General features: G+C 56.8%; 8 protein-coding genes across 8 annotated transcripts; 2 read left to right on the top strand and 6 right to left on the bottom strand.

The window, feature by feature from the left end:
- Positions 1–8,462: 8,462 nt before the first annotated feature.
- On the top strand, positions 8,463–10,791 carry P884DRAFT_205403 (regulator of G protein signaling domain-containing protein; the record flags this gene model as incomplete). The annotated part of the gene is made up of 3 exons (XM_069438648.1): positions 8,463–9,062; positions 9,207–10,547; positions 10,657–10,791. 3 exons carry the CDS (start codon positions 8,463–8,465, stop codon positions 10,789–10,791), a joined length of 2,076 nt encoding a protein of 691 aa, XP_069295841.1.
- A 1,138-nt stretch (positions 10,792–11,929) lies between these two features.
- Positions 11,930–14,402, bottom strand: P884DRAFT_45709 (uncharacterized protein). Its single transcript, XM_069445908.1, has 2 exons — positions 13,737–14,402; positions 11,930–13,676 (listed from the first exon to the last, which is right to left on the bottom strand). The coding sequence occupies exons 1-2, from the start codon at positions 14,035–14,037 to the stop codon at positions 12,220–12,222; spliced, it is 1,758 nt and encodes a 585-aa protein (XP_069295840.1). The 5' UTR covers positions 14,038–14,402; the 3' UTR covers positions 11,930–12,219.
- Positions 14,403–14,767: 365 nt separating this feature from the next.
- P884DRAFT_279139 (origin recognition complex subunit 4 C-terminus-domain-containing protein) lies at positions 14,768–17,557 on the bottom strand (the record flags this gene model as incomplete). The annotated part of the gene is made up of 4 exons (XM_069443268.1): positions 14,768–15,343; positions 15,421–15,852; positions 15,909–16,070; positions 16,124–17,557. 4 exons carry the CDS (start codon positions 17,555–17,557, stop codon positions 14,768–14,770), a joined length of 2,604 nt encoding a protein of 867 aa, XP_069295839.1.
- A 572-nt stretch (positions 17,558–18,129) lies between these two features.
- On the bottom strand, positions 18,130–19,253 carry P884DRAFT_279138 (uncharacterized protein; the record flags this gene model as incomplete). The annotated part of the gene is made up of 2 exons (XM_069443267.1): positions 18,130–18,323; positions 18,521–19,253. The coding sequence occupies 2 exons, from the start codon at positions 19,251–19,253 to the stop codon at positions 18,130–18,132; spliced, it is 927 nt and encodes a 308-aa protein (XP_069295838.1).
- A 594-nt stretch (positions 19,254–19,847) lies between these two features.
- Positions 19,848–21,052, bottom strand: P884DRAFT_205567 (mitochondrial carrier domain-containing protein; the record flags this gene model as incomplete). Its single annotated transcript, XM_069438660.1, has 2 exons — positions 19,848–20,807; positions 20,870–21,052. 2 exons carry the CDS (start codon positions 21,050–21,052, stop codon positions 19,848–19,850), a joined length of 1,143 nt encoding a protein of 380 aa, XP_069295837.1.
- Positions 21,053–21,506: 454 nt separating this feature from the next.
- Positions 21,507–22,872, top strand: P884DRAFT_301405 (MT-A70-domain-containing protein; the record flags this gene model as incomplete). The annotated part of the gene is made up of 2 exons (XM_069444852.1): positions 21,507–21,545; positions 21,604–22,872. The coding sequence occupies 2 exons, from the start codon at positions 21,507–21,509 to the stop codon at positions 22,870–22,872; spliced, it is 1,308 nt and encodes a 435-aa protein (XP_069295836.1).
- A 238-nt stretch (positions 22,873–23,110) lies between these two features.
- Positions 23,111–23,773, bottom strand: P884DRAFT_279132 (mitochondrial 54S ribosomal protein uL23m; the record flags this gene model as incomplete). Its single annotated transcript, XM_069443265.1, has 2 exons — positions 23,111–23,621; positions 23,694–23,773. The coding sequence occupies 2 exons, from the start codon at positions 23,771–23,773 to the stop codon at positions 23,111–23,113; spliced, it is 591 nt and encodes a 196-aa protein (XP_069295835.1).
- A 174-nt stretch (positions 23,774–23,947) lies between these two features.
- P884DRAFT_45678 (class I glutamine amidotransferase-like protein) lies at positions 23,948–25,374 on the bottom strand. Its single transcript, XM_069445907.1, has 3 exons — positions 25,160–25,374; positions 24,526–25,024; positions 23,948–24,465 (listed from the first exon to the last, which is right to left on the bottom strand). The coding sequence occupies exons 1-3, from the start codon at positions 25,296–25,298 to the stop codon at positions 24,234–24,236; spliced, it is 870 nt and encodes a 289-aa protein (XP_069295834.1). The 5' UTR covers positions 25,299–25,374; the 3' UTR covers positions 23,948–24,233.
- Between the last annotated feature and the right edge of the window lie 414 nt (positions 25,375–25,788).

The following is a 25,788-nucleotide window of genomic DNA, read 5'->3' as shown; positions in this document are numbered from 1 at the left end:
AGGTGTGCATCATCGCTTTGTTGATTGGGTCGGGGGTGGTGTGGTAATGTACGGACGTATGTATGTACATACTGTACACGGCTCGCACGAACGGCGGCGAGACTCTCGGTGCAACCGAGCCGCAGAGAGGTGAAACCAACTGGCAAGCCAACCAACGAATGGCCGGCTCCTTCCCACCGCCGCAATGTTAGGTTTGACCGGATTCCATTTGGTTTCAACTCGTATCAAGAAGCGGTAAGTTTGCAGCAATCATATTGATTGTGCCTTCCACCGTTTGGCGATGACCGTGAATCTCAAGCAGTTGCAACATTCTTCCACATGTGAGCAAGTGACCTCGTTGCGAAACCCGAGTCTTGAATGAATGACTGCCCAGCGGCTGCGCATTCAATAGGGTGCTGTGGCCACAAGAAAGAAACAAGAAGGAGAGAAAGGGAAGGAAAGAGCAACCAGCTTGGTGTTGTTACTGCCGACGATTTCCAGCAGCCTCCTCCGCGTCCCTTCTGTCTATGCCGCCCGGCCTATCGGCCATGAACAGTTCTTCGGGTTAGACATGATTTTTTTTTCTCTTCCTGCATCGTCTTTCTCGTACGATTCCTCTGCTTCATCCTCATTTGCGACAAAGTTCGAGGGTTGCAGGCGGGCCTGCAGAGCGGAGGGTGGTCCAAAAGCCTCCTCACGCTTGATCCGTCATTCAACGCAGGATATTCGAGAATGGGGTAACTCCAGGTCACCGCTCAATGATACTACTTGTGTGCTGTTCCATCGTGGGCCACTATGGATTGTGCCTTGCCTGGCGAACTTTGCAGCTAAAGAGTCAATGGACGTCAATTGGAACAAGGGCGACGGGCAACAGCCACCGGACCAGAAAATCACTACAGAGAACTAGTCGGAAGCGGAACTGTCCCTTAGCAATGGTAAACAAGAAAAGGAGACGAAGTGGATAATGTGGACATTCGAGTAAAGTAAGAGTCAAGATCTTGCCTCTTTTGCTCTGTCCCGCCGAGCGATCCGCTCCGGATTTCTCCATCATTTCCTTCGACAAGGTTTACTTCGGCTTATCCAGCTGCTTCTCAAACAAACAAACAAGCAGGCAAACAAAAAAAAAACGGGGGGGGGGGGGGGGTTGAGACAACCAGATGGCCTAGAGGGGCACTTTGGAGCGGTGCCTTTGCGAAGGCGACTCGGAGCTTGGGGAACTCGACGACGCACATGCACTGCTGAGGGGGCCGTTTCGCTCTGTTCTTGTTCTACCACTCTCCAAGACTGCTAGCGAATTACTCCTCCCAGTTTTCCAGTTGGATAGACCACAGCAAAACCCTGTCGGTAATAGGGCATCATGGCTTTACTTTGGCCAAACCCCAGACCCGTCCTCATCATACCAAATATCAGATCAAATATCAGATATCAGACTTGGGAACAGGCAAGAGCAAGCACAAGCGGGCTTCCTGTAATGGCCCGTCATCTCTACACATCCATCACCAACACTCCACCTCACGTTATCATCCCTTTCTCACCCTCCTTCTTTTCACTGCCCTCCCCTTTTTCTCCTCGATCCAAGGGAGATGGCCGTTCTACTCTTGATCCGTTTCCCAAGTGAGTGCACAACGAAAAACGAGTGGCATGTACCTGCAGTCAGCAACACCAAATATCCTGTCTTTTCCTTCACGGCTTCCCCACTCCAATGTCCATATCTCGCACCGAAGATGGAAAGGATTCGCCCGAATCCTTCGCCAGCATCATGTACATGTACACTACACTACTGGACTAACCATTTGTAAGCACGTGGCAAATCCGTCTGGGTGAGCGGCGCATGAGAGGTAAAGTGCATCGCGGTTGCGCGGCATTGGAGGAAGATCTTCCTTCCCTCCTCCTCCCCCCGCCCCAGCCCGAACCTGGATAACTACACAGACTCAACTGCTGGGCTGATTTTCCCTTTGACGGAGGCCGTTGAACCCTTGGGTGGAACAAAAGAAGGGAGGGGGGAGAGTTCCCGCCCGGAGGGTTAGCTCCGGAGCCCAGAAGCCCGATACTCGGTGGCGAGTCCTCAAGTGCCGACTTCTTCCTTTGGGTCGGGATCGCGTACATGGATGACTCGATGGAACAGCTGACGGTGCTTCCAGAAGCGTTGGCCGAGGGGCGGGCGAAGCGGGTTGTCGTTTGTGTACAGATCAGCTGAGTGAACGAAGTACTGTACATACAACACTAGTTCCTGACTTAATGTAGTAGTGTGATTTTATCGACCTTCTAGAAGGCCGCTCGGATCGCGCGGAGAGGAAGGTCGAAAGCTTGAGCTCATGAGTGGCCAGCCGCACCCCGGGCTAGCATGATGCATGCTGACTGCATGCACGGTCATTAATTATCCTACCACCGTATATTTACTCTAAATGCTGAGGAAGGTATGACAATGACAGGGAAGAAGCCACGCTTTATTATGGTTTTACATATGTAGTACACTACACATGAGGTGGGCCAAAAAAAAAAAAAAGAGAGAGAGAGAGAGAGAGAGGAGCAAGAAGAGATAAGAAGATAGGGAGTAATAATAGCTGGCATTACTCCGACGTTCCCTACGCTGAGGTAAATGATAAGCGAAGGGGCAAAAAGGAGGATCAGGAAAGAGAAACGGGACACCTCTTTACAAGCGCTACGAAGCTTTTTGTTGGGGAAGGGGGGGGGGGGTTTTCTCAAAATGAAGCCGTCCCATCAGCACGGTGATGCTTCCACCGCCCCGGATTCTGTTGGCGTGCGCAATGCCCGCTCGCTTCAGGCGATCCGTACACCGCACACCGCACAGTATTCCGCACCCGGTACTCCGTATGTTTGCGACCTGCAACACATTGCTACTTCGCCAGTGGTTGGTTGGTTGGCGTCCTGGGCTGCACTGGGCTGGGCGGGTGCCGTTGATGGAATGCAGCAACGAGACTGAGCAAGGCTGGAAGGACAACTTTGTACGGTTTAGCCTGCTCTTTACACCACCTCCGCTGCTGTACCACACTGTGTAATCCGTTCGAGTCGGGAAATTACTAACACGGTGAAGGATGCGGGCAGGGGCCGTTTTGCCATGTGGCGTTTTCCAACATGCCGCGTGGGAGGCTGCTGCGTGGGTTGTTCCCGCACTTGGCATGTTGGGAAACGTCTTTTGTGAGACTCGCTTCGCCGATGAAACCGATAACGAGCTGTCGCGCAGTCAGGCACACCCCAGCCGGGCTTTGCCGAACCACATTTCTTCAACGTCCCGCAACAATCAGCGGGCGGTCAGTCTTGGCTCTCTGCTCGACAACGCGGTCGCGCTCCCTCCTCCTGGACTTGATTGGGAGGCCGGCCGTTCCTGGGAGTCAGAGCGAAGCAAGCGCCGTTTCATCCAGGGAGGTTTTGTTCCCGGTCCCGTTTATGCAATGCAATACTTGTACACTACGCCTAATTGGTAATTGGAGGCGAAACAGTTACGGTAACATACGGTGGTCAACACTAGCGCACTTGCAGCGTTCCATCTCTTTCCCCCCTCCCCCCCTCCCCCCTCCTCTCCCCTGGTGCGTAGTGCAATTCGTGCGCACCTTTCTTCCCCCGCCCTCTCCTGGCTGGGCGTTGGTTTGTGCAACACCCGCAGCGGTTGATGCGGTGTGCTCACCACGTGGCCCAGCCCACCCCACCAGCGCCCTTCTTCCTTCCTCCGCCTGGAACCATGCCTCTTGGCTCACGTGGCGGGCCATCCTGCACTCCAAGCCGAGCCAAGTACCAGTACATTCACACCCGACCCCTGCTAGGTGGTCTGTTGCTTCGTCCACGACGGTTTCTGCAAAAAGACAGCCAGCGATGCTCGATTTCAGAGGGGGAATGCAAGCGAATAATAAAAGAAGGAAAATTGGGAACTGGAGAGAAATCAAGGGGGAGAAAAGAAAAAAATAAAAGAAGAACAGAGAGAGAGAGTGAGAGAGAGAACGAAGAGGGGAAAAAGAAGAGGGAATTGAGGGGTGGTCAACATGTGCAAAGAGCGAAACTCGGTTTGGTATGGAGTGCAGTACTAGCGAATAGACAACCAACAACCTACACTAACTAAAGTCTACCAATATTGATTGGCGACTTGGGCTTCCCTTTCCGCGCGTGGGCTCTCCCTTCCTCTTGGGGGCCGTTAGCCTGTCCACAAACGACCTGGAAACGCCGGAGCAATTGTAGGTTATAATTAGTTGCGCTGCGTACATACATACATGGGAACCCGTGTTGGAAGACGGCTCTCAAATCTCAGCCCTCAGCCCAAGAAGTGGTGGTTATCTATTCCGTATCTTGTCACGCTTTATCAGCGACGAGGACCCCGGACCGATTCTATTGGGGATGCGGCTAGGCGCCTGCAACTGGCGTGTTTCATGGTATTATGATGTACGGATTACATACATAGTACAAGCGCCTGCCCCCCGTAATGGCCTGACTGTGCGGATGTACGGATTACTACCCAACCACCCAAGAATACCAGCAGACTATTGTTGAGATGGCCGCAACTTCCGAGCGCCTAGACCATTTCTTTTCCCATGTCTGACCTACATACCTACATCTAGCATCCACAACCGTTATTCGCCCGGGTACACCTTTTGTATGTACCGTTGCATCCTTGTACTTGTACTCTGGTCCGGTAGGTGGCCTGGTTATTATGAGACGCAATGAAGGATGATTGCCGTCTGCTCAAAACCCTTGCCATGCAGACAGGCAGCAAGCTCCCTCCCCGTCGACAAGCAAACCCTGCTGCAGAGGCGGGCGAACGCAGCTACGAATGTATGCAGTAGTGTAGAAATGCGCCGCCCTGCTCGCGCAAAGGCGTGTTATGCATCAAGTTGTATGGCCCGGGAAAAAAAAGAAAAAAAAAGAAAGAAGGAAAGAAAGGAAAGAAAGGATGCGCTGTCAAAAGAGGAAAGAAGACGGGGAAGCCCTGACATTCGCCAGGAAATGGGTCTGACACTATTTATTGACATTGCCGACTATTAAGTAGAGATCCCGAGGCATCCTCAACAAGTAGGCAATAGTAATCCGTACATACATCTACCAACTATACGCGTTACTCGTACGCAATACGTGTGTATGCTTTCGCGACTTCCTGGGGTTGGCAATGGATGGCACGGTCTGGTTGGTCACCTTTGCCCCCCGAAACGTTGAGGAAAACTTCGCCGGGCTCCTAAAAAATTACGATCACATTGGGCCATCTCGTCCGAAGCTTGCCACCCCACGGCGACGGCGGGATTTGCCGGGAATAATTTTTTTTTTCGGATGTCGGCCGATGGGGTGGCCCAACCAGAGTAACCTAGTTAGTGTAGGGACGTACTATGTACAACTAGGGTATGTAGCGGGGCTCTGCACCGGCGTCGGCTTTCAGCCCCAGCCACTTCTTGTTTTTCGGCGGATGGGCCGAGAGATATTCGCCTTAACTGATTACTTATCAGGATTAACTACGGGAAATGGCGTGGTGTACGGCAGTACACATACTAGATGATACCTATGAAATACATAGTAGACACCTACCGAGTGGATATGTAGGTTGATCTCCTCTGTATATATATATGTACATATACACTACCTTGACCAACTACTGCGCGTCTGGACAGGCACCGTTATGGCAAGTCGAAAACATAGCGCAGCGCCAAATCTCGAGCGATTCAGGAGCGCGCTCGAAGGGTCTTCTTGCCTTTTTCCTATACTAGCTCGGGGAGCTGGGGTATGGGAGAGCGTTTTTGCTTCGTCCAAGTGCATCGTTGGGCTCCTGTGGTGTTACTCCCTTTCCCGAATGCTGTTTCGAGCCCATCTAGGGTACATATATCACTTGTTTGTGCATACAGTACGGAGTCATTGCGTGCACTCCCCTAGTCACGGCGTTTCCTACTTGACGATCCCGACTCAAGCCCGCAAGTAGGAAGTCGGGCCGGGTACGATGGTAGGATGGCGATTCCGTACTTTCCCTCATCGCAGGTTCCGCCACCAAGAGATGGAAGGAATTGCCGAGTTCTAATCGCGGCTTTGCAAGAAAAATGACGAAGTCTCGGCCACGGGTTATCTCGTACACTAGTGTCGTACTGGACGCTACGCACTACCAAGTGCACACATACATACAGCTACGAAAGAAAGAAGGAACTTCTCCTCCACTCTTCGCTTTGTCGCGTCTTCCCCGCTCGATGTTACGGGCAGGTCACGAGACAAATCACGCTATTTCTGCTATCATATCTCCACTAACCCGGCGGGTGGATCACTAACTGCGTGGTAGTGTACTAAGTTTGACTCTGACCAGCTCTGATATGGTTGCCTACAGCCCTGCAGGGGCAGGACGTAGAAATTTTTTTTTAAGCGCCAGTTCCTCGCTCGTGTTCTTAACTAGTCGGCGTGCATCTATAGCGGAAACCGGCAGGCACTCGATTTGCGTTGTACCACCGCTCAAGCTCCCTACGCTTAACGCGGTCAAGCAAGACGCTGGCGAGTTGCCTTGTCGCGGGGCAGGCGGTGAGGAGGAGGCGGTGGGTAAAAAGTGTAAGAGGCGACGAACAAAATCTCCACCCTCGTAACCGAGAAGAGTCAAGCGGGCTCCAGAATTTAGTGGTGATATGACTCTATAAGCCGTGACCCGGCAGCGCGTGTGGGGCCCGGCAGGCGGAGCAATCTACAAAAAGAGGGCTTTTGTTAGAAAAGATTTGGATGCCAAGGGCCCCACTTCAATCATTTCTCAGACACTAGCACGACCTGGTAGTATGCGCGCGAACGGCTTGCTGTGAAGGGGGAGCGTGGCTGCAGGGGCCCCCGCTCGAAGCCGGCAAGTCCTCGTGGTTGAGATCCCTGGAGCCACGCGCAGATCCCGCCATCTGCTGTTGGTTTCTCCTACTCCTAGTCGCGGTGTCGTCACTGGGGTGCGTCGCGAGGACCCAGCCCAGTACCTAGTGAGAAAAATAAGTTGTACACTATGCTGTTGATGCCAACACCCGCCCGCGCGCGCCCGAACAAAATCTCCCAAACAGTCCTCCGTTGCCAATCAAGCTGTCTCCACCACATGGCTAGAACCGCATCAAGAGCACTACACTCTCCCCCCCACCCCTTTTGACCGCCTTTCCTTTTCTCGTGTGTCCGTTAGGACGCCTCACGCCGCCATCTCGGCGCATCGCTCGCGCCCCGGCAGCTCTCCCACCGCCCATTCCCCCTCGTCCCTGCCGCAAAAGCCCTGTAATCATTGACGTGCACGAATACCGGCTGGATCCGAAGACCACGAGGTGGCTGCCGCTACGTAGTGTTAGCGGGGGGGACATCATACACTAGCGTACCTCATTGTATACTTTGCTGATCATTGTCCCACGCCTTTTTAACTCGATTTTTGGCGTCTGCTGTATCGTTTCAACTTGTCTTAACTACCTCCACATGGCATTAGCCCAATGGTAAGCTTTTTAACCTAGGGCTTTCACGGGCTGCCTTGGGCAAGGCTTGCAAAATGCTTAGTTATTTGTCCGCTCCTGTCATGTGTGCCTATTTGCTGATGGATGCATCGATGTACGGATGTAATCTGTATGCTTTTTCTGACCTTGACTCCGGGAGAAACCTGCATTTGAGTGCGTGAAGCCTATTCTGGGCAATGCACTTTTAACATCCAGCTGAGGCTGCCTAATAAAAACGTTGACCGCCACGTGCAAAAAGACCAACCAGTCATCCCTGCCTGTGTCGGTCGGACTGGTGCGAATATGCGACCTTGATGGAGCCCCTTCTGGTGCTCTTCTGTCAGAATTTTTCTTTTTCTTTTTTCATGAGTTGTGATTTCCTCTTTGAGAGAGAGCCAAAACAACCAGACGGAGACGCGGGACATTGTAACGTACTGGTGGAACCACCGCTTGCGCCATCAAAATTCCAATCCACCTCGTGAATGTCGCGGCGGTCTGAAGGTGGAGGGGCACTAGGTCTCTTTTCTCCTGGTTGACTACGCAGCACGTGTTCGCCGCCCTTTTCTCTAGAGGTTAGGTTTTCAGAATCTCAGATGCTCAGAGATAGTACTGCACTCGCGACTTTTTGTTCTTTTTTTGTTCCCCGTCTTTTCCCTTGCCAAAGCGTTTGAGCATCCGACTGGGGCCCTGTTAGCAAGAGGTCTCGGAGAAGTGCAATCTGTCCGGCCAGACGGCAAGCGGTAGTGGGCCGTCCCCACCATCTGTTGCCCATTGTTGTCAGATTGCAGAGGTACAGATACAGTTACCTGTATCTGTACCTGTACCGCCCTTACCCCACCCCTGCTCCCACACACCACGGCAGGCCCCTGCTTCTTCCTGGAGTGCAGTTCCAAATGATTGCCTCTTTGCAAAGCCGCTCCCGGCCCGCTCCACGTTTTTTCGCTCGCCCTTTGCCGGCGTCCCTCTTTTATTTGAACCGAATGCTGCCCAGTCCCGGCACCGCCGGCCGCGCACACAAGCCCCCTCCCGTCCACATATTATTCCGCCCCAAACGTACTCATGCGCTGGTGTTAGATGGCCGCGGCGTCCAAGTCGTCTCGCTCGTCGCCATCACCTGATATAGCAGCAGCAAATCTGATTCCTGTCCGCGACCGCATCGCCGCCGCCTCCTCCCGAAACCGATCTCCGTCGAGCCCGTCATCTTCTGTTTCCGCAACCGCTGCCGCTTCTGCTGCTCCCCGCCCCGAAGCATCCTCCGCCGCCGGTCCCACCAACGCTCATCGGCCACATCACTCGAGCCATCCGTCTATTAGCTCGCAGCGGTCCGGTGGGCTTCTTGCCTTCTTCGACCGGACAATCGCCGGCATCACCGAGCCCCGTGTCCGGCCGCGCCAGTCTCTAAGTCGCATCTCGACCGGCCCCGATTCGCTCGGCAGCGGTCAATCCAGCCCGGAGAAGGGTCCTCGCAGCGCCCGTCCGACGTCTAACTACGCCGGCCTGGACGGCAAGCAGCCGAGCCCAACCCTCGTCCTCGGCGACCCTCCCTCGCAACCCTATAGCGAGACTGACCCCTCGCTCCCCGAACCCACCCATCTTCCTCGATTCGACAGCAAGATGCATCAAACATCGTCGCGGCTGCTCCGCATGACGGACGATGACCGTCCGTACACCAAAGTAAGTGCTCTCGCAAACCCGGGGTCTTTGCCCGTGCCGGCGCCCTCGGATGCGCCGTGATGGTCCAGGAGAAGGAGAAAGGAAGAGAGGGGGGGGGGGGTAAGGGTTCTTTTTGCCCGCTGACTCGGAGCTGCGTTCACTCAGGACTTCAAAGATCTCTTCGCGACCTTGATCGTCAGCCTCTTGCCGCTCTCGGCACACCGTGTGCGCCTGACCAAGGTGGAGCACACGTTCCTTTCCGAAGATGCCATCAACAACCTAGGCTCCCTCAAATTCTCCCAGTCGAACCGGATGCCCGATCCCAAGGACCCGTCCAGGATCGTGACAACCACGACGACCACGACCTTCTCGATGGCCAAGGACATGGCCCGCTCCATCTGCCAGCGGTTCCTGGAGGCGAGGTTCATCGAGTCGGCAGACGGGAGATACCAGCAAGTCTACGCGATGAAGGGCGTGGTCTGGCAGCTAACTCCCAAGGGCATCTGCATCCTGGACCGCTTCTGCTCGCGGAACGGCATCCAGCAGAAGCAGGTTGCGGAACTCGTCGGCTCATCCTTGCCGCAGCTGGTGACGCTCGAGCGCGACGGGCAGACGGACAAGCTGCTTACGGACCGTGGCACCATCGAGGTTATCTTCCGGAGGTTCATCGGCACCAATGGTTTCAACATCAAGTCCTCGGTGAGCTCGGCCGACTCGGATTCCCTGAGTGATTACAGGGACGGTCTCACCGGCGTCAAGATGGCGGCGGAGCGCAAAATCAACGGCAAGACGTACAAGGACACCTTCACGGGCAAGGCCGCCTCGGATTGGCTCCTCGACTGCTCGACGACGGTTGACAAGCGGGAGACGTATGAGATCGCCTCGCTGTTTGTCGAGTACGAGCTCATGGAAGCCGTGCAGCAAGACCGGGCCTACATGATGCAGCACCCTGCCTCGACCCTGTTCCAGCCCACCAAGCATGCCATCTACCAAGTCACCGCGAAGGGCCGGGATCTCGCCAACGGTACCTCGACCAGGGGCCGCGCCTCGGAGAGCGAGGGCTTGTCATCCTCGCGAGGTGGCGGGATCGCCCGCGATTCCAACACGCAGCGCCTCGACAAGATCCTCAACGACCCCGCCCTGCGGCTGCTGTTCCGCGAAAACCTCCGCGAGACCCACTGCGAGGAGAACCTGTCCTTCTACCTCGATGTCGACGAGTTCGTCCGCCAGTGCCGGCAGGCGATCCGGGTCGCGCAAAAGAATCCCAACAACGCGGCGTCCCTGGATGGCATCAAGGAGATCATGGCGCAGGCCTACGGCATCTACAATGCCTTCCTGGCCCCCGGCTCGCCCTGCGAGCTGAACATCGACCACCAGTTGCGGAACAACCTGGCCACCCGTATGACGAAGGCTGTGGGGCAGGACGTCGCCATGATCGACACGCTCCACGAGGTGACGGCCCTGTTTGAGGACGCGCAAAACGCCGTCTTCAAGCTGATGGCTAGTGTACGTCTTTTCCCTCCTCTTTGACTTTCTCTCTCTCTTTCTTTCCCCCCTTCTTCTTCCGGCTTTACCAATGTTCCATCGTTGCTTGACCCGCCTAACGCACAAATAGGACTCCGTTCCCAAGTTCCTGCGCAGTCCCAAGTACGAGCAGACGCTAAAGAACTACGACTTCGATGCCGTTGCCAGCAACAACTCGCAGGGCCGCGGTCCCGAGCGCAGCCAGAGCAGGTCAAACCGCAACTGACTGGCTAGAATGCCTTCGTTGAACCGGCTGCGGTCCCTCCCGTCCCGCCAAAAGACACTGGGTTCGGCGCGCAGTCGAAGCAACGTTTGAGCTGATGCTTAGCCATGAGTTTTTTTTTTTTTTTTTTCCCTCGATTGATTCTCGAAAAGAAAAAGTTCCATTCAGCGTCCCGTCTGCCTCTCTTAAGTGTATCGCCGTGGAGCCGGCGAGCACTCTCTGTTTCCTTCTCTTTTCTCTTCTATTCTTTATGTTTTTGCATGCATGAGGAAGCGCTTGCTGCCTTACCTCCCCTGCTTTATGTTCCCTTGGGTTCCCCTTAAGGCTAATCTTGTCGCGATGCTCTCTTTATTGTCGAGTGTCAAATATACCGGCGTTATGGGGTGTGTGGAGGTGACTGGCATAGATGGAGAGAGCAGGTCATTCGGCATACAACGGTAAACATTTCTTTTTCCCAACTCTTGTCATGTCTGGTGGGCGGGCTGAGCGCCTTTCCGCGACGCCATGTATGGGGAAGGGGGGAGGCGTTCTGTGAGTCAGGTAAGGAAGGAAGTGGAAACAGAACAAAAAACCAACAGGTCTTAAAACTACACGTGGCATGGGGCTGGGGCGTTTGCTGCCGGGAGGTGGTGTTGTATGAGAACGGCCAGGCGGGGAGAGAGTGTGTCGAGATGAGGCGCGTGGTTGAGGTTGACTGATGAATGAGTCCCATGAGATCCCGCTTCCATGCGAATAATGAAGAGCACGACATCCTACCCTGTCCAATGGCCTTTTTTTTTTTTTGGCAAACATTTTAAAGTTACTTTGTTACCAAGGTTTGTTGGTCTCTGTGCGACGGTCCCCTACACACCTTACACATGTGGTAACACATGCCCCTTGTCCGGGGCCGTTACGGTTTTGCGACATCCAGAGTAATGGCGCTCGCTAGACGCACAACAACCCGGCCGTCCTAGATAGTGTTAAGGCCGCGACAACTGCCACGAAGAAGTCAACCAAGGGCCGAGTATACAATGTCAATATGTGCATAGACCAGCCGATTATGTCACTTCCTTTCACCCAAGCCCTTTCTTTCTTTCTTTCTTTCTCTTTTATTTTCCCCCTTACGGTTAAAGGAATTGCGATTCCCACTTCATAAGGTGAGGTGCGGCACTCCGAGTCCGCTACGGCCTTTTTTTTTTCCGAGTCCTTGTGGTTACTTGTTCGATGGGCCCTGAGAAGGGTTCACTGCCTCCGCCAGACCTTGCGCGCCCGATCTCGATGCGCTCTACTTATATGTAGTCAAAGTCAGATATCTGCACAGACGAGTTCTTCTGAAGTACCTGGGTATCTAATACAACCTGTTCCCTTCCCACAAGGTGTACCCCGCAAATGACCATATTATCTCCCGGTTCTCAAGAAATAAAAGCGAGCAACCAAAAAGATACGAAGCGCTCAACGACCCAGAGCTGCGATGGAAGACTGCCTCACCGTCGCCATATCCGCAGCCGCCCCTGTCGCCGCCGGATCGACCCGCAAAGACGGCGGCGGCATGCTCAGCCATCTCGTCGAATCCCCTCCAACAACCCCCGCCGTTGCCGACCCCGCAGCAACAGAAGCAGAAGCAGAAGCAGACGCAGACGCGGCATATCTCCGATCCTGACCCTCGCCTTGCTCCTCCTCCTCGTACGGGCTCAAGTGCGGATAATCCGGGTGCTCGTCGTCATGAGACCGCAAGGCGCCTTCGCCGCCTTCCCGACCCCGACGATGATACTCCTGCTGCCCCTGGCTCGACGCCCTCGCCCTCGTCCTCGCCATCGCGCGGAGACCATGGTAGTTGTTGCTGCTGTAGCTGTTGTACTCGAACGCCGCGTCTGAGATCGCCCGATTATGCCTCGTAGCAGCAGCAGCAGCAGCAGCAGTAACAGCAACGCCAGGCCGCCCCCCGCCCAGGGCCTGCCAGAGGGCGTCGCCCGACAGCTTGCCGCCGGGGCTGCTGCTGCAACTACTACTACTAGGCTTACTACCGCCGCCGCTCGGTCCGACGGCAGGGTCGTCTCTGTTTTCGTTCTGGCGTCGTTCGGCGTGGTCGGCCCGAGGAGGAGGCCGATATGCTTGGATGAAGAGGTGCGTTTGGGGCCGGGGGCGGGGTCGCTGCTGCTGCTGCTGCTGCTGCTGCTGTTGACAAGAGGGCACAGGGTGCTTCAGCGGCCAGTCGGCTTCGGGAGTGCGGAGAAACGGCGTGGCTGGTGCTTGTATGGGTGGTTCCGGCGCTGGGTAGGTAACGGACACTGGTTCTGGGAGCGGCGCGGGAAGAGCCGACGACTGCGCTGCGTGATGATGATGATGATGCTTCGGCTGCGCCACGTATTGGCTTGATGGCTGTGTTTGTTGGCGGTAATGGTCACCGTATGTCGCGGGCGCACCTGAGACCGGCGAATTCGGGCTTATACCTAAACTGCTCGCTGCTTCGGATCGGAATGAGCTGCTCTGGACACTGTACAGAGACACCGAAGATGCGGCGGAAGGGGGCCGACTCGCGAGCTCGACTGCCGCGGGATTATTATTATTATAATACCGCTGGCTGCTGCTGCTGCTCAACCCACTACTCTCCATGGTTGCAGAGCTGCTCGGCTCGGGAGTGGTGGCGCTGCCGCTGTCGCTACCTGTCCAGCTCCTGGTGTTGCTGCTGGCAGTACTCGCAATCTCGGCTTTGATCTTGAGCCGCTCGGCTAGGGCCGCATGCGATTTCTTGAGCGTCTTCTTCACGAAGCCCGTCATGACGACATTACAGCGCATGTCGACGTCCTCGCGGAGGTAAAGGCCCGTCTGGGGCACCTGGAGGCCCGGCTCGACAGGCTGCGGGGGCTCCCCTGGGAGAGAGCCGCGGACGGTCCATTTTTCGCGGATTGCTCCGGGATTGTTAGAACACTTGCGGGCGTTCGCGCTAGATGGGAAGCGAGAGAACTAACTTAGGCCAGCCGGCGCATAGCAGTGGGTCTCAAGACCGGTTGGCAGATCGTTAAAAGCGCAAGTGTAGGTGACATCGCCGGCCACCCCGGGGAAGTAAGAGATCTTGTCCGTCAAGGAGTACCACTGGCAGCGGTATTCGTCGGCCGAAGCGTGGCTCGGCGGCGGAATCGGGTGGCGTTCCTTGACTAGAGGGTTCAAGTCTATCATCTCCTGGTGATCGTGGAGGAAATCGAGGACGATCTGACGCGAGATGCCGGCCGGGAGCGGCGTTACTGTGGTGAAAACCGTCCGCTTCGACATTGCTGGCAACGTTGCAAAGTGACGGGACCGCGAGAATTGTTGACCCAGCACGTCGAGGTGGAGGGGCACAGCGAGGCCAGAGAGTTTCAAGGACAACGGAAGCGCTCTTGAGACCTGCAGAAGCGCGTTGGCGAACCGAGTAGTCGAAGGCTGTAGTTATTGTATTGTATTGTATTGCATAACTATAGACGACGTGAACCGGATGACTTGCCCCCCTGGCCCGAGGGAAGCAGCATCGCCCCGGCGGCTGACCCGCGTTGCGCGTCAGCTTACAGGAGCACCCCGGTTGTTGCCGGGCGTGGCGCACCTCCCCTTGCAGGTTGCAGGTTGGGGTCATGGGCTTGGCTGCTGCGAATGTTACCCGGTCACGTGGGTTTAGTGTAGTGTAAGGGCGGTCAAGCATGGCGGTGCACCCGAAAATAGCACCCCTGGGTGCCGGATCCCGGAAGTCCGTGTTGGTGCAGCCAGACTCGCGATTGGACCCCTAACCAAGAACGGGGCGCAAGAAAGCCCGCTAACAACCCTGGAGCTTTTGGAAGATCGCTGCTCGCCCACCGAAGGATTGACATGCTGGTCGACAGGACGGGGTTTCGCATCCCACAATTGGATAGGTGTCGCTGGCGTATTCAACGTACAGTAGTCCGTACAGTACTGTGTATTATTGTATGTGAAATGGAGCGAAGGGGCGTCGACAAACCACTTGCAAAGACAAGTCTCCCCGGGAGGGGGATCAGATCTCTCTGCACCACCGCGCCAGGACCGCGTTCAACTTGACCGCGGCCGGAATCTCCTCGAGTGCGACGTCCACCTTCCACATCTTGGCGTCCAAGCCTCCCAAACCGGCAGTGCCCCTGCCGCCCGCTGCAGCGGGAACGAGCAGGCCGAGCGTAGCCAAGCGTTCCCACGCCATCCCTGCGGTACCGCGGCCCCATACCCGCGCTGCGCCCCCGAGAGCGAGCATCCCGGAACTCGCCGACTGCACTCGCTGCCTGGCCATGAGCGACGTGTATTCGTCGTAGGCCATGGCGAAGTTGACCGTGTCGGTGTGAGCCACAATGTCCAGCCGCGCGGCGGCGATGAGCATCGAGAGGTCCAAGTCCGAGAGCGACGCAAGCAGGTGCAGCTTGGAGTCTGGCGGCTCCAGGGACACGTCGAGCCCAGCAGCCATGGGGATTTGCAATGATGGCGCCGCCGGAGAGAGCATCGCGAGCGGCAGGATGCATGCCGTCAAAAAAGCCGAGACCGATTTCGAGCTGTAATAGTGCGATTCAAGGAGGTCTGTGAAGCTCTGCGATTTGCGAAGGGACTACCGACTGGTCAGAACAGAGGGCAAAACAGGAAAGCTACAAGGAGAGGAAAAGAGGGAGCGGGGGAGGGGCTTACGTCAATCTTGTTATTCCACCAGTCCCAAAAGGCGTCGTGACCCTTCAGTTCCTGGTCGATACCCTCCCGGGCCATGTCCTCCTTGTCGACAGTGAGTCCTTGCCTGCACACGTCCCAGTACGCCGGGAGGCTCTTTGGCAGCGACAAGTAGACGTATCTATGGCTGAATCGACTCTTGACTCGCTTCTCGAGACTTTCTACCACGTCGAACCTCGTTGTCAGGCCCAGCACGGCGATCGGCGCCTTGCGAGCCTGCGCGATATCGAAGAGGTTGTAAAGGAGCGTTTGCCGGGCGTGCGTCGCAAAGAGATCGAATTCGTCGATCACGAAAACGATGGATCTAGAAGTGACACCCTCCGGAGCTTCTGCAATCTCGGAGGGATGCGATAGCAGAGCGAGCAGGGAGGCCATGGTGTCGGCGTAGTTCGTGGTCTGCGAGGTCAGTCAGGAACAAACAAACGCAGACTTCGGACTCGGACGGGGCCTACCATGTTGACCAGCTCGTCTTCGACATCCATCTCCTTGCCAAGCTGCCGCCATATTTCCCTCAGGGCCAACTTATCGTCTGTGTGGATAAACCCGCTCAGCCGGACGACGTGGAACTGATCTTGGTGCTTCCTTGACAGTTCGTCGATGATGTATTCGACCAACTGCGGGCCTCTTTAGCTTCGCGACCCGACAAGACGTGGCTTGGTCAACCTACTGTAGTCTTGCCACACCCCCGGGCTCCGATCACCATCATGGAATTGCCCTCGCCTGCCACCACTGTCTGCTCCACGAGCTGATAAGCCTTGTTGTATGCTTCGTCCTGTCCGCGAAGCTTGATCCGCCGCTTGCCGGTGCAGCGATCCAGCAACACCCGCTGCATCGAGCGAAGGTGTTGTTCAAAGTTAGGTATGTCTGGACGTTGCTCCTCCCGTGCAACCGCAGTGGTCTTCACCTGGCCTGTAGCGTATATGTTAGACTTGGTGGCGTCATCCTGCGAACAGTTGCGGCAGATCCAGTCGCCTTCCGGAATCTCGGCTAGTCCGTAGCACTCTTGGTGCACAGGCATGTCGCAGTTGTCACAAAACACAATCTCGTTGGGCGGTTCCGAGTCGGGCTTGGAGCAGATGGCGCAGACTTCGTCGTCGTCGTCGTCGTCCTCCTCCTCCTCCTCCTCTTCTTCTTTCCCACGCTCATCGCCCGGAGATTCCTCCTCGTCATCTTGAGGATCGCCGACCTGCAACTCGTCCATCGCTTCCGCTGCCTCCCGCCGTTTCCTGGCCGACTTGGACGGGGACGCAGCAGCTAAACTGGCGCGTGCTTGGTCATCATCCGTCTGATTCTTAAAGGAGACGTTCTTTTGTGGTCCGTTCAACGCCCTCTTCCTTCCCCGTGGTGTTAAGATGCCCTTGGGCACCGCAGCGTCTCCGCCCAGCTTCACATCTGCCGCGGCTTTTGCTCCGACCCTCGTCTCAACTAACCCGTTCGTGACCTCCACACGTCCATCCGACTCCGCAGTTCCTTCTGCGGGCAAGTGGGTGGATGGGCTGCCGCGGCCAGCTGGCCGGCGAGTTCGCTGAGCTGGCCTTGCGGTAGTCGAGACCTCCGCGAGCTGGGCCGTGGCGATCGCCTCGCGATCCCGCTTCCTGGGACGACCGCGCTTCTTCTTCCCGGGTTCCTGACCTGTAGCGGCCGAGGCCTGCTCAATCTTGTCCGCCCCAGGAGCTGCGCTGTCTGGCTTTTGGCGCCTCGGGCGCGGCGCCACAGCAGCACTGGCGAGCTCGTCCTCGTCCGAGTCCGGCACATCATAGACGCTGCTCTTCTGGCTGCTGGAAGAAGATTTGGCTTTTCCAACCCGTCTTTCACCGTTGGTCCGCGGAGGGACCTGCCTCGGTCGCGGCGGCCTTGGAGGCTCCTCTTCCGAGGCAGGAATTTCGTACGCGTCTTCCGATGACTCCTTTGCAAGTCGGGAAGCCCGAATGCGGCCCAGTCCTGATTGTGCGCTAGAAGTGGCGGTCAATGGTTTGGTTTCCTGGTCGTCCGTTTGCTCTGAAGATTTGGTTCGGCGTCTTTTCACTGCCGACGACTGGACCTCCTCATTCTGCAATCTTGCCCGTTTCCCGGTTGCCGCCGTTCCTTTTTTGGTGCCCATTGCTCATTTCAATTTCTGGCACATGAAGCCGAGGAGCCTGTTGCGCGATGTTTTGGGGCGGATCAGTGACGATGCTGCAGATTTTCAGTGAGACGCGCCTCAGCGAAGCGACCGCGTCTGGAATATTTCATGAGGCAGGGGTTGGCAGTTAGTTAGGTACCTACGCAGCGGAGTAATCTGTACACGACGCAGTAAATCGCCAAGGGAAAGCCGCACATTGTAACTATGGTTTAGGCGGGGCGGTCAACACGCGCAGCCAATCAGGAGCAGTGGACTTGTCGACGAGAAGCCGCCGCTGGCTGGCTGGTCAACGCCTTCCGTTGTTGCTTTCGCTGTTCCGTATCAAGCATTAACTAGGTGCAAACTCCGCTGTTCTGTCTCCAAACTTCTCTTGAGTAGTAAACCGCTAGTAATGCGGGATAGTGTACCTTGCATACTACGCTAACCTAAGTCATTATCCGCAGTGTATAAACCTAATACCATCCCCGTTCACAGTTTGCCCGCCATTGTCGGTGTCTTGTCTACCAGCACTGCCTCACTCTCCGCCAGAACGTTACCTAGCCAGGCATTTGTTAGCTTCGCTCTTGATATACATATATCTCTCGTCCCACGTTCTGCAACTGACCTTCACCGTCCTCAATCGCCCCCCTCACATGGATCTTGCGCCCCTGCTTCTTGACGACCCTCGATCTGACGATCACAGGGCCTGGCAGCTTGACGGGCCTCAGGAAGCTGATTGACATCGTCGCCGTGAATGCACAACCTGCTTGCACAAGGCGAGTCAGCTTGCCGTTCTCTCGGGACCTCGTGCCTCTAGACAACTCGGAAGAAGGCGTAATGATTGACGATCAGGCCAAACACATCAAAGTAGTAGTGGTCGTTGTAGCAGCGGAAGAAGAAGGAGAAGGAGGCGGAGCAGGAGGAGGAGGGAAAGGAGGAGGAAAGAAAAGGCAAACTCACGACTCTGATTATCCGCCGCGGCGCACATTGTCTCGTCCAGAATTACCGCCAGCGCACCGCCATGCATCATGCCCTTGTACCCGCACAGGTCCTCGCCCAGATCCAGGAGCGCATTGAATAGCAGGAACGGCCTGTCGGGGTCCTCGCCGTCCTGGGGGCCCCCGCCCCGCAGGAGCGCAGTGCTCCTGGACAATGGTAGCGACGATCTAATGCCGCCGCCGTTGTCGTCATGGCCACCACGGCGCGGCTCGGATCCCGCACACCACCACTCTTCCTCCTCCTCCCTGTCCTTGTCCTTGTCCTCGTCCTCGTCCTCGTCCTCGTCCTCGTCCTCGTCGTTTCGCTTTTCTTCTCCGTGCGCCGGCAGCTTCATAAAGAACGTCACGCAGGCCCGCACCGTGTCCGCGCCGTTCAGGACGCTCCTCACGAGCCGCTTGTCGCCCGAGGCCAGCGGACGCCGGTCCGGTACCACGATGCCGAAGGTCGCCGGGCCCGTGAGCAGCCTGGCCGCCCAGGGGATGGCGAGGAAGTGCGCGAGCGGGTCCGCGACGTGCTGGTTGTGGTCCTCCAGGCCCGAGTGCGCCGGCTGCGTTTTCTTCTTCTTCTGACCTCGCTGGGCAATAGGGGCAGATTGTTGCTGTTTGGAGCGTTTCTGTTCCTGGTGAAGATGTTGGCCCTCCTCGGCACCGGCCCTCCCTTTGAGCTTATTCCCCCCATTGTTGCGTACCGTTCCCATCGTTGGATTGGGTTGTAAATCAAGAATGGGCGTCGCAGGGGTCACGGTAGGTAATGCGTTAGAAGATATCTTCTGATGTTAGCCTAGAGCGTTTTGGCCCGTGAGAGACGTTTGTGTCTGTACACGCGTGCCGAATGGGCCCGTAGATGCTGCTGTGCTTGAGATCAGGTGTGTAGGAGTCATCTTACCTTAGGCAAACGGTGACTCTGTTGGCTTGCCAATTGCAGCTTCCTCAGCGTATCAGGAAATGACACAGGTTTGGGTTTCTGGAAAACAACTTCCTCTATGCGTCAAAGCACAATTCAATGAAAGCAGGCGGAGCACGGAGAAGTTGCTTCCTTTGAATAATTCCAAAGTGCTCGCAGGATCGACCCGACAACATCGACAAAAATTGTTATAGTGCTGTTTTCTTCCCCCAATGTGATGATTCCATGATCTCCCCCCTCCTTTTCTCTTTTCTCCCCCTCTCCCCCATACAGTTCGTTTAGGAATCTAATAATTGAAACCACGCTTGACCCACATCAGGGTCCAGGTTTACACAGAGAGCCGCCCAGAACGCCGTTAATGTGTTGATGCCAATATTCCAACCGAAATCTAAATGCCAAACACCATCTTCAGCCGCTCGTACGTGTAGAAGGCCGCCGCCGCCATGGGCACCACCTTGGCATAGCCAATAGTCAGTCCCACAAAGAAGCCTCGGATGCCGCGCTCGCGCATGATCAGTCTCGCCGTCTCGCCGATACGCAATCGGCGTCCGTCACCGACGGCCCCGCCGACTTGCATCCGCCGCCTGATCACCTCCAACGGGTACGATGCCGTCTGCGATACCATCCCCGCAATGCCGCCCGCGAGGAGTTCGGCCCAGTAACGGAGCGGCGCAGGTTTGCCGGGCGGGTGGTTGTCTGGCTTGGGCAGCGTCGTGAATTGGGCGATCGTCGGGTGGCGGAGCAAATCGCCTGCGGTATCATGGGTGAGGAAGGACGTGCCGGCGTAGGGGATCATGCCGAGGAGAGTTGGGGAGAAGCCACGGTAGAAGTTGGCCAAGCCCGACGCGGGCGCTGCCACAGCTGTCGCCGCGCTGCGAACTGCTGACGCCGAGGCACCGGCCGCATCAGCTGCGGGAAGTGCGGCTTTCCGGTACTGACTCTCGTGATATATCTGCTTGCATATTGAGCGCAGCGACGAGCGGCCCTCCTTCCTCGTCTCAAATGCAAGCCGGACCCTGATCACCTCCAGTGGGTAAGTGAAGAAGACGGACGTCATGCCCGCCAGCGCGCCGCTCATTAGCCGTCGTATTGGCGTCTCCTTGTCCTTGTGAGGAATCACAAGAGCCCGTATTTGCTCGTATGCAAGGAACTTGATGGCCGCATACGGAAATATCCTCAATAGAGTAGCCGAGTGTCCTCTGAAGAGACCAAAAGGTCCATCTTGATGATAAATCTCCTTGATCGCTCCTCCTACGCCATACCACGACCCTGTATACTTGACAAAGTGCGGATTGTGGGACTGGAAGAGAATCTTGACCCGGTCGAGCGGTGCGACTATTGTCTTGGCCTGCGCGCGCCGGTCAGCATCGCCGCCGATGCGGAATGCCGTGTAGCCACCAGGCAACTTACCACGGAACCCGCCACGCCACCTGCAACACCAGACTTCCACAGATAGTCAAAACTCTGCTTGTCCTTGGACGTCTTGCGCGGGACTTGTGCCTCGTCATCTGTCGGACAAACAGCCGGCTCCTTCCTCGGGGCTATCGGCGCCCGTGACACATCCGCAACATCTCTTGGTCGATGCGAGGACATGACCCCCGCCTTGGAGGCATGGGCACTCATGAGCGCCCGGGTGCTGACTCCCTCTTCGGAAGCGCTGCGACGCAGTCTTTGGTATGTGGCACGTTCCAAGGAGTTCGGAAAAGTCGGAGAGCAGCGCACTATAGGCGCATATCGCGCAGGCGCGAATTCGGTGTCAAATCGATCTTGCCGTTTGTGCGAGGCAGATCTCTCAGACGGGACCTGCGCGTTCAACACCGATGTTCGTGGTTAGAGAAAACGGCAGAGCTGCCGGCGCGAGTTGGGGGATGCGAGAGGCCCATGAGCCAAATTTCCGGAAATGCACACCCAAAACGTCATCTCTGGCTGGCCAGAAGCGAGCTTTTAGCATCTGGCCGGGCCCCCGCCTCCACAAGCCGAAGATTACCGACACCCCGGCTTTGCGCCCACAAAGACCCTGAAATGCCTGAGCAAGAGCGGGCCAGCCATGGCTCACGCGACCGCTTCGGGGCCCACATATTCCCCCGTTGACCAGTTGCTCTTGGCAAGCTCGATCCGCTCCCCGGATTCTGCGCCATTCCCAGGTCGTAACAGTCAGAAGGGGAGGGGGGCCCGACGATCAGATGGCCACGTCCAGCGTCCTCTGGCAAAACGACCGTAAAACAGTAATCTTACTGGACCTGGTGCGGTCAATTGAGGAAGCCCAGATCCCCTCCAGCGAGCTGGCCGCCAACAATGGCAGACCACCAGTGACGCTCCGCAGGCTAGTTTCGGCGTTGCCCCCGGCATCTCCGTTCCCGACGCCGGAGCCGAAGAGGGGCAGCTCCGAACCCCCGACCACGTCGCCGTCCGCGCAAATAGCGGACCTGATGACCCAGGCGGCGGTCGAATCAGCTCTCGAGGAGATTAGAGCGTCACATGAAGGGCCCTGGTGCCTCCCACGCGTAACGTCACCCAAACAGAAGCCAACAGAAGAAGCAGCCCAAGCTCCCGCAGCAGGCCCAACAACAACGGATTCACCATCATTATCACCGCCACAGCCACGGCCACCGCCGTCATCAACGGATGGCGATACTCCCCCAGCCCCTTTCGATCACCGTCTCTACCACCTGCCCCCCAACTCCCACCCGCTCCTCGGCACCATTCCAATCCCAACCAGCACAACCTCCACCCCAGGCGGGAGCCGTCCGATCCCTTCCGCTGCCGCCGCCGCTGCCGCCGACCTCCCGTCCGACCTGAGGTTCGATCTCATCCTCCTCGACCCGCCCTGGCCCAACCGCTCCGCCAAGCGCAAGCGCAAGCGCGCCGGCGCCGGCGCCTACCGCCCGGCGCCCGACCTGTCGTCCGTCCGCGCCCTGCTGCGGCAGGTCCCCGTGGCGTCGCGCCTCTCGCCCGGCGGGCTGGTGGCCGTGTGGGTGACCAACGCCGCGCGGTCCGCCGACCTGCTGCTGGGGACCGGCGGCGGGGGAGACAGGGGGTTGTTTTCCGAGTGGGGCGTCGAGCCGGTCGGGGAGTGGACTTGGCTCAAGATCACGGCGGGGGGGGAGCCGGTGGTGCCGGTGGGCTCGGCGTGGAGGAAGCCGTGGGAGCGGTTGCTGATTGCGAGGAAGAGGACCGCGGCTGGCGAGGGAGGGAGTAGGACCGGGCCGGTCGAGGGCAAGGTGATCGCCGCGGTGCCGGATGTCCATTCGCGGAAGCCAAACTTGAGGGGGCTGTTCGAGGAGCTGTTGCCGGAGCGCTACGAGGCGCTCGAGGTCTTTGCGAGGAATCTGACGGCCGGCTGGTGGGCCTGGGGGGATGAAGTTTTGTTGTTCCAGCGAAGAGAGTGCTGGGTGGAAGGGGAATGGGGATGACGGCGAGGTGGGCAACAACATGATTGTAATAGTACTACATTTACGGCTTTTGTTGCGTGTCTAGAGCATGGTATATAATACATCCCACGGCGCCGCCTCGTTTATCGCGCCATGACTTCTATCGTGACAGTGCCGCTCTGGGAGCTTCCCAACCACCAGCCCGTTTTGTTTCATCGCCTGCTCACAGATTCCAACATTTTTCTCTCCGAACCTGGATCCTTACGTCCTCCTCACCGATTTAGATCTTTACGTCCTTCTCCACCTCCGTCCACTCGCCGTCGTCCAGTCTCCCGCTCGACCACTCCCCTGTTTCCAGAATCTTGGCAGCATCCTTCCTCAGCGCCCGACGATCAATGGATGTCGGAGTCTTGGTTCGCAGGGGAATCTTGGTCGGATCTCTCTGGACGTCCAGGTGAGCCGATCTCTCCTTGTCTAGAGTCTCGAACACGTCGATGTCGAACTCCTTCAGATCCTCATGCTTGGGAGGATCTGGCCAGACAAACGGCTTCACAAGCTCGGCAATCATCATCTTCTTCGAGCGTGGTCGGTACCATTTCCCAGTGTTTTGGAATCTCCGTCTCGGCAAGGGCTGGTTGACGAATGAGCGCACCGAAGTCACCTCGACGTTGTAGACATGATACAGGTAGTCGCGCAGGTCGAGCTTGTTGAACTGCAGCGGCACGGCAAATGTCGCCAGGTTTGGCGGTTGCTTCGGCTTGGGGCGGATGAAGGCAATGACATGATTCGGCCTGGACAAAAAGTTGGAAGCGTCAGCATCTTGCACGCAACTTCATCGGCTCGGGAGACGGGGTTATTCTTACAGGAAAATCTGCTTGGTGCCGAATCGGCGCGGTACTTGTTGGGCTACTGCCTCAGTAGCGGCTGCGACAGGACTTGCCATGGTTGCCAAATCCGTGGTTGGCGTCGTGGTACCCCAGTTTGGCGACGGAGATGGATGGGAATGCTTTCACCAAATGGTCGGTCGGCGTCGCGGCGAGATGCAGTGTAGATTTTCCGCGATTGACACGAGGCCTGCCGGACCGTTGTCAGGTGGTGGGCGGGCGTGCCTTTGCCAAGGGCTCCGCCGCCGTGGGGACACTAACTTTTGGGCACATTACTCCGTACTTGTGCATACTTCCGTATGTATGTACGGATTACATTAGTGCGTATTGGTAAGCTACATTGACTTGGCTAATCCAAAACATTGCATCTCATCTCCCATGAGCAACATCCATTAGGTCCGACATAAAATGGCCATTTATCATCCTGTTTTCTACCCTGGTACCGTAATCCTAACATTGACGCTGCCGGTTCTAATCGCTGCGCGACGCCCAACGTCGCGGGTTAACGCCAAGTTTATTTTACACATCAAGCCCATCAACCACAACGCCTTTAGTCCAAGTCAACTGCATGTCGCGGGCGACCTCGTTGGCGGACTCCGCCGACACCAAGATGCTAACGAGGTACAGAGCCGCATCCATGCCTGCCGCTACTCCGCCACTGGTGATGACACGGAGACCACCGAGACGCATTGCGGCGCGTCGGGCAACCGACTCTCTTCTAGAGGCGGCCTTGAAGGACATCGACCCCTTCCTACGGCGGTGTTAGTGTGTGCTCTGGTAGGTGGCGCTGGCGGCTCTTTCAGATACTTACCGGGCGTTAGTTGGACGGCTAGCGTCCGACTTGCGCCGGATGTAGGGGTTCTCGTCCTCGTCGCCGAGGTCGAAACGCAGATTGTTTACCACGTAGCGAGCATCTTCTATGATGTCGGTGTGGTCACCCAAGCCCCGGACGACGTTCTGGCTGCACATATTTTCAATCTTAGTGATGTAGTCTGGGTGGGTGGTGGCAGAGAGGCCGGAGAGGATGCCCTGTTGCGCCAGGAACAGAGAGCCCGTGCACACGGACAGCAACGTGCGCTCGCGGCTAGGGTCGTTCTTCTGCAGCTCCGCATATGCCGAGATGAGGTTGAGGGGCTCCTCCTTCTTGTCCAAGATCTCTTGAGTGTTGCCACCGACAACGATGACGACGTCAAAGTCGTTGAGACGCTCGTAGGCCTCCTTCCAGGAGCAATGGGAGTTGATTATGACGCCCTGCTCGGAGAGCACATTCGTCTCGCCGCTTGCAATGGTGATCTCAAAGGCCTTAGAACCTATTCCACCAGAGACGGGTCAGGTCAGCTCTTGCATCTGGAGAATTATGTGTGTGCGCCCAAATTCCCCTTGGTCGCTGATCGCCTGCGGGGCAGTTGCGGGGTTGACGAAAAGGGCGAGTGACGGCAACATACCAGAATCCTCAGCATCGTTCAGAGCAGAAGTCAGGATCTGAAGAGGCCCGGCGAAATCCACGAGGTTGAACTTATGATGCAGGGCAAAGAGCACCTCAATTGGGTCATCTCCTGCCACTGCGGACGTCTTACTGGCCATCTTTGGCAACGTGAAGGGTGCAATCGAGAGAAAGGGCAATCCAATGACGTTGCGCCCCTAGGTTGATAGGAGGTGCAGTGGTAGGTTCAAAAGGTGTTAGCCAGGGTAGCGGCCAACTTTGCAGGATGGAAACGAGGAAGCAGAGTTCGGGACCAGCTGGGGAAGAAGTGGTGTGAATTGGGAAAGTGTGCCCAAAGCTGCCCAGGTACGGGATACAGCGCGTTTTGTGTCTCGACTGGCACTGGAAGGGAAGGAACTCGACCAGGCTGGTCACGAGAGAGCTGTCAAGGGAGCCCCGCCAAAGAGGGGCAGTCAATGGCAAGACCGCGACCCAGACTTGCCATATCGGACCATGCGTCAGACGATCCGGGCCCACTGGGCATCTGGGGTTGAGCCCCACCTCTCGCTACACTACGGAGTACTTACTGTGGATGTTTGCAGTGCGGGGTTTTGCGCACTGACCATGCGACAGAGGTGAAGTGACAAGTTT

Source organism: Thermothelomyces heterothallicus (genome assembly GCF_042370625.1).
Source record: "Thermothelomyces heterothallicus CBS 202.75 unplaced genomic scaffold P884_scaffold_19, whole genome shotgun sequence".
In the NCBI taxonomy this organism is placed as follows: Eukaryota; Fungi; Ascomycota; class Sordariomycetes; order Sordariales; family Chaetomiaceae; genus Thermothelomyces; species Thermothelomyces heterothallicus.
Note: the sequence above shows the minus strand (reverse complement) of the source record. Positions and strands in the feature narration are given on the sequence as shown.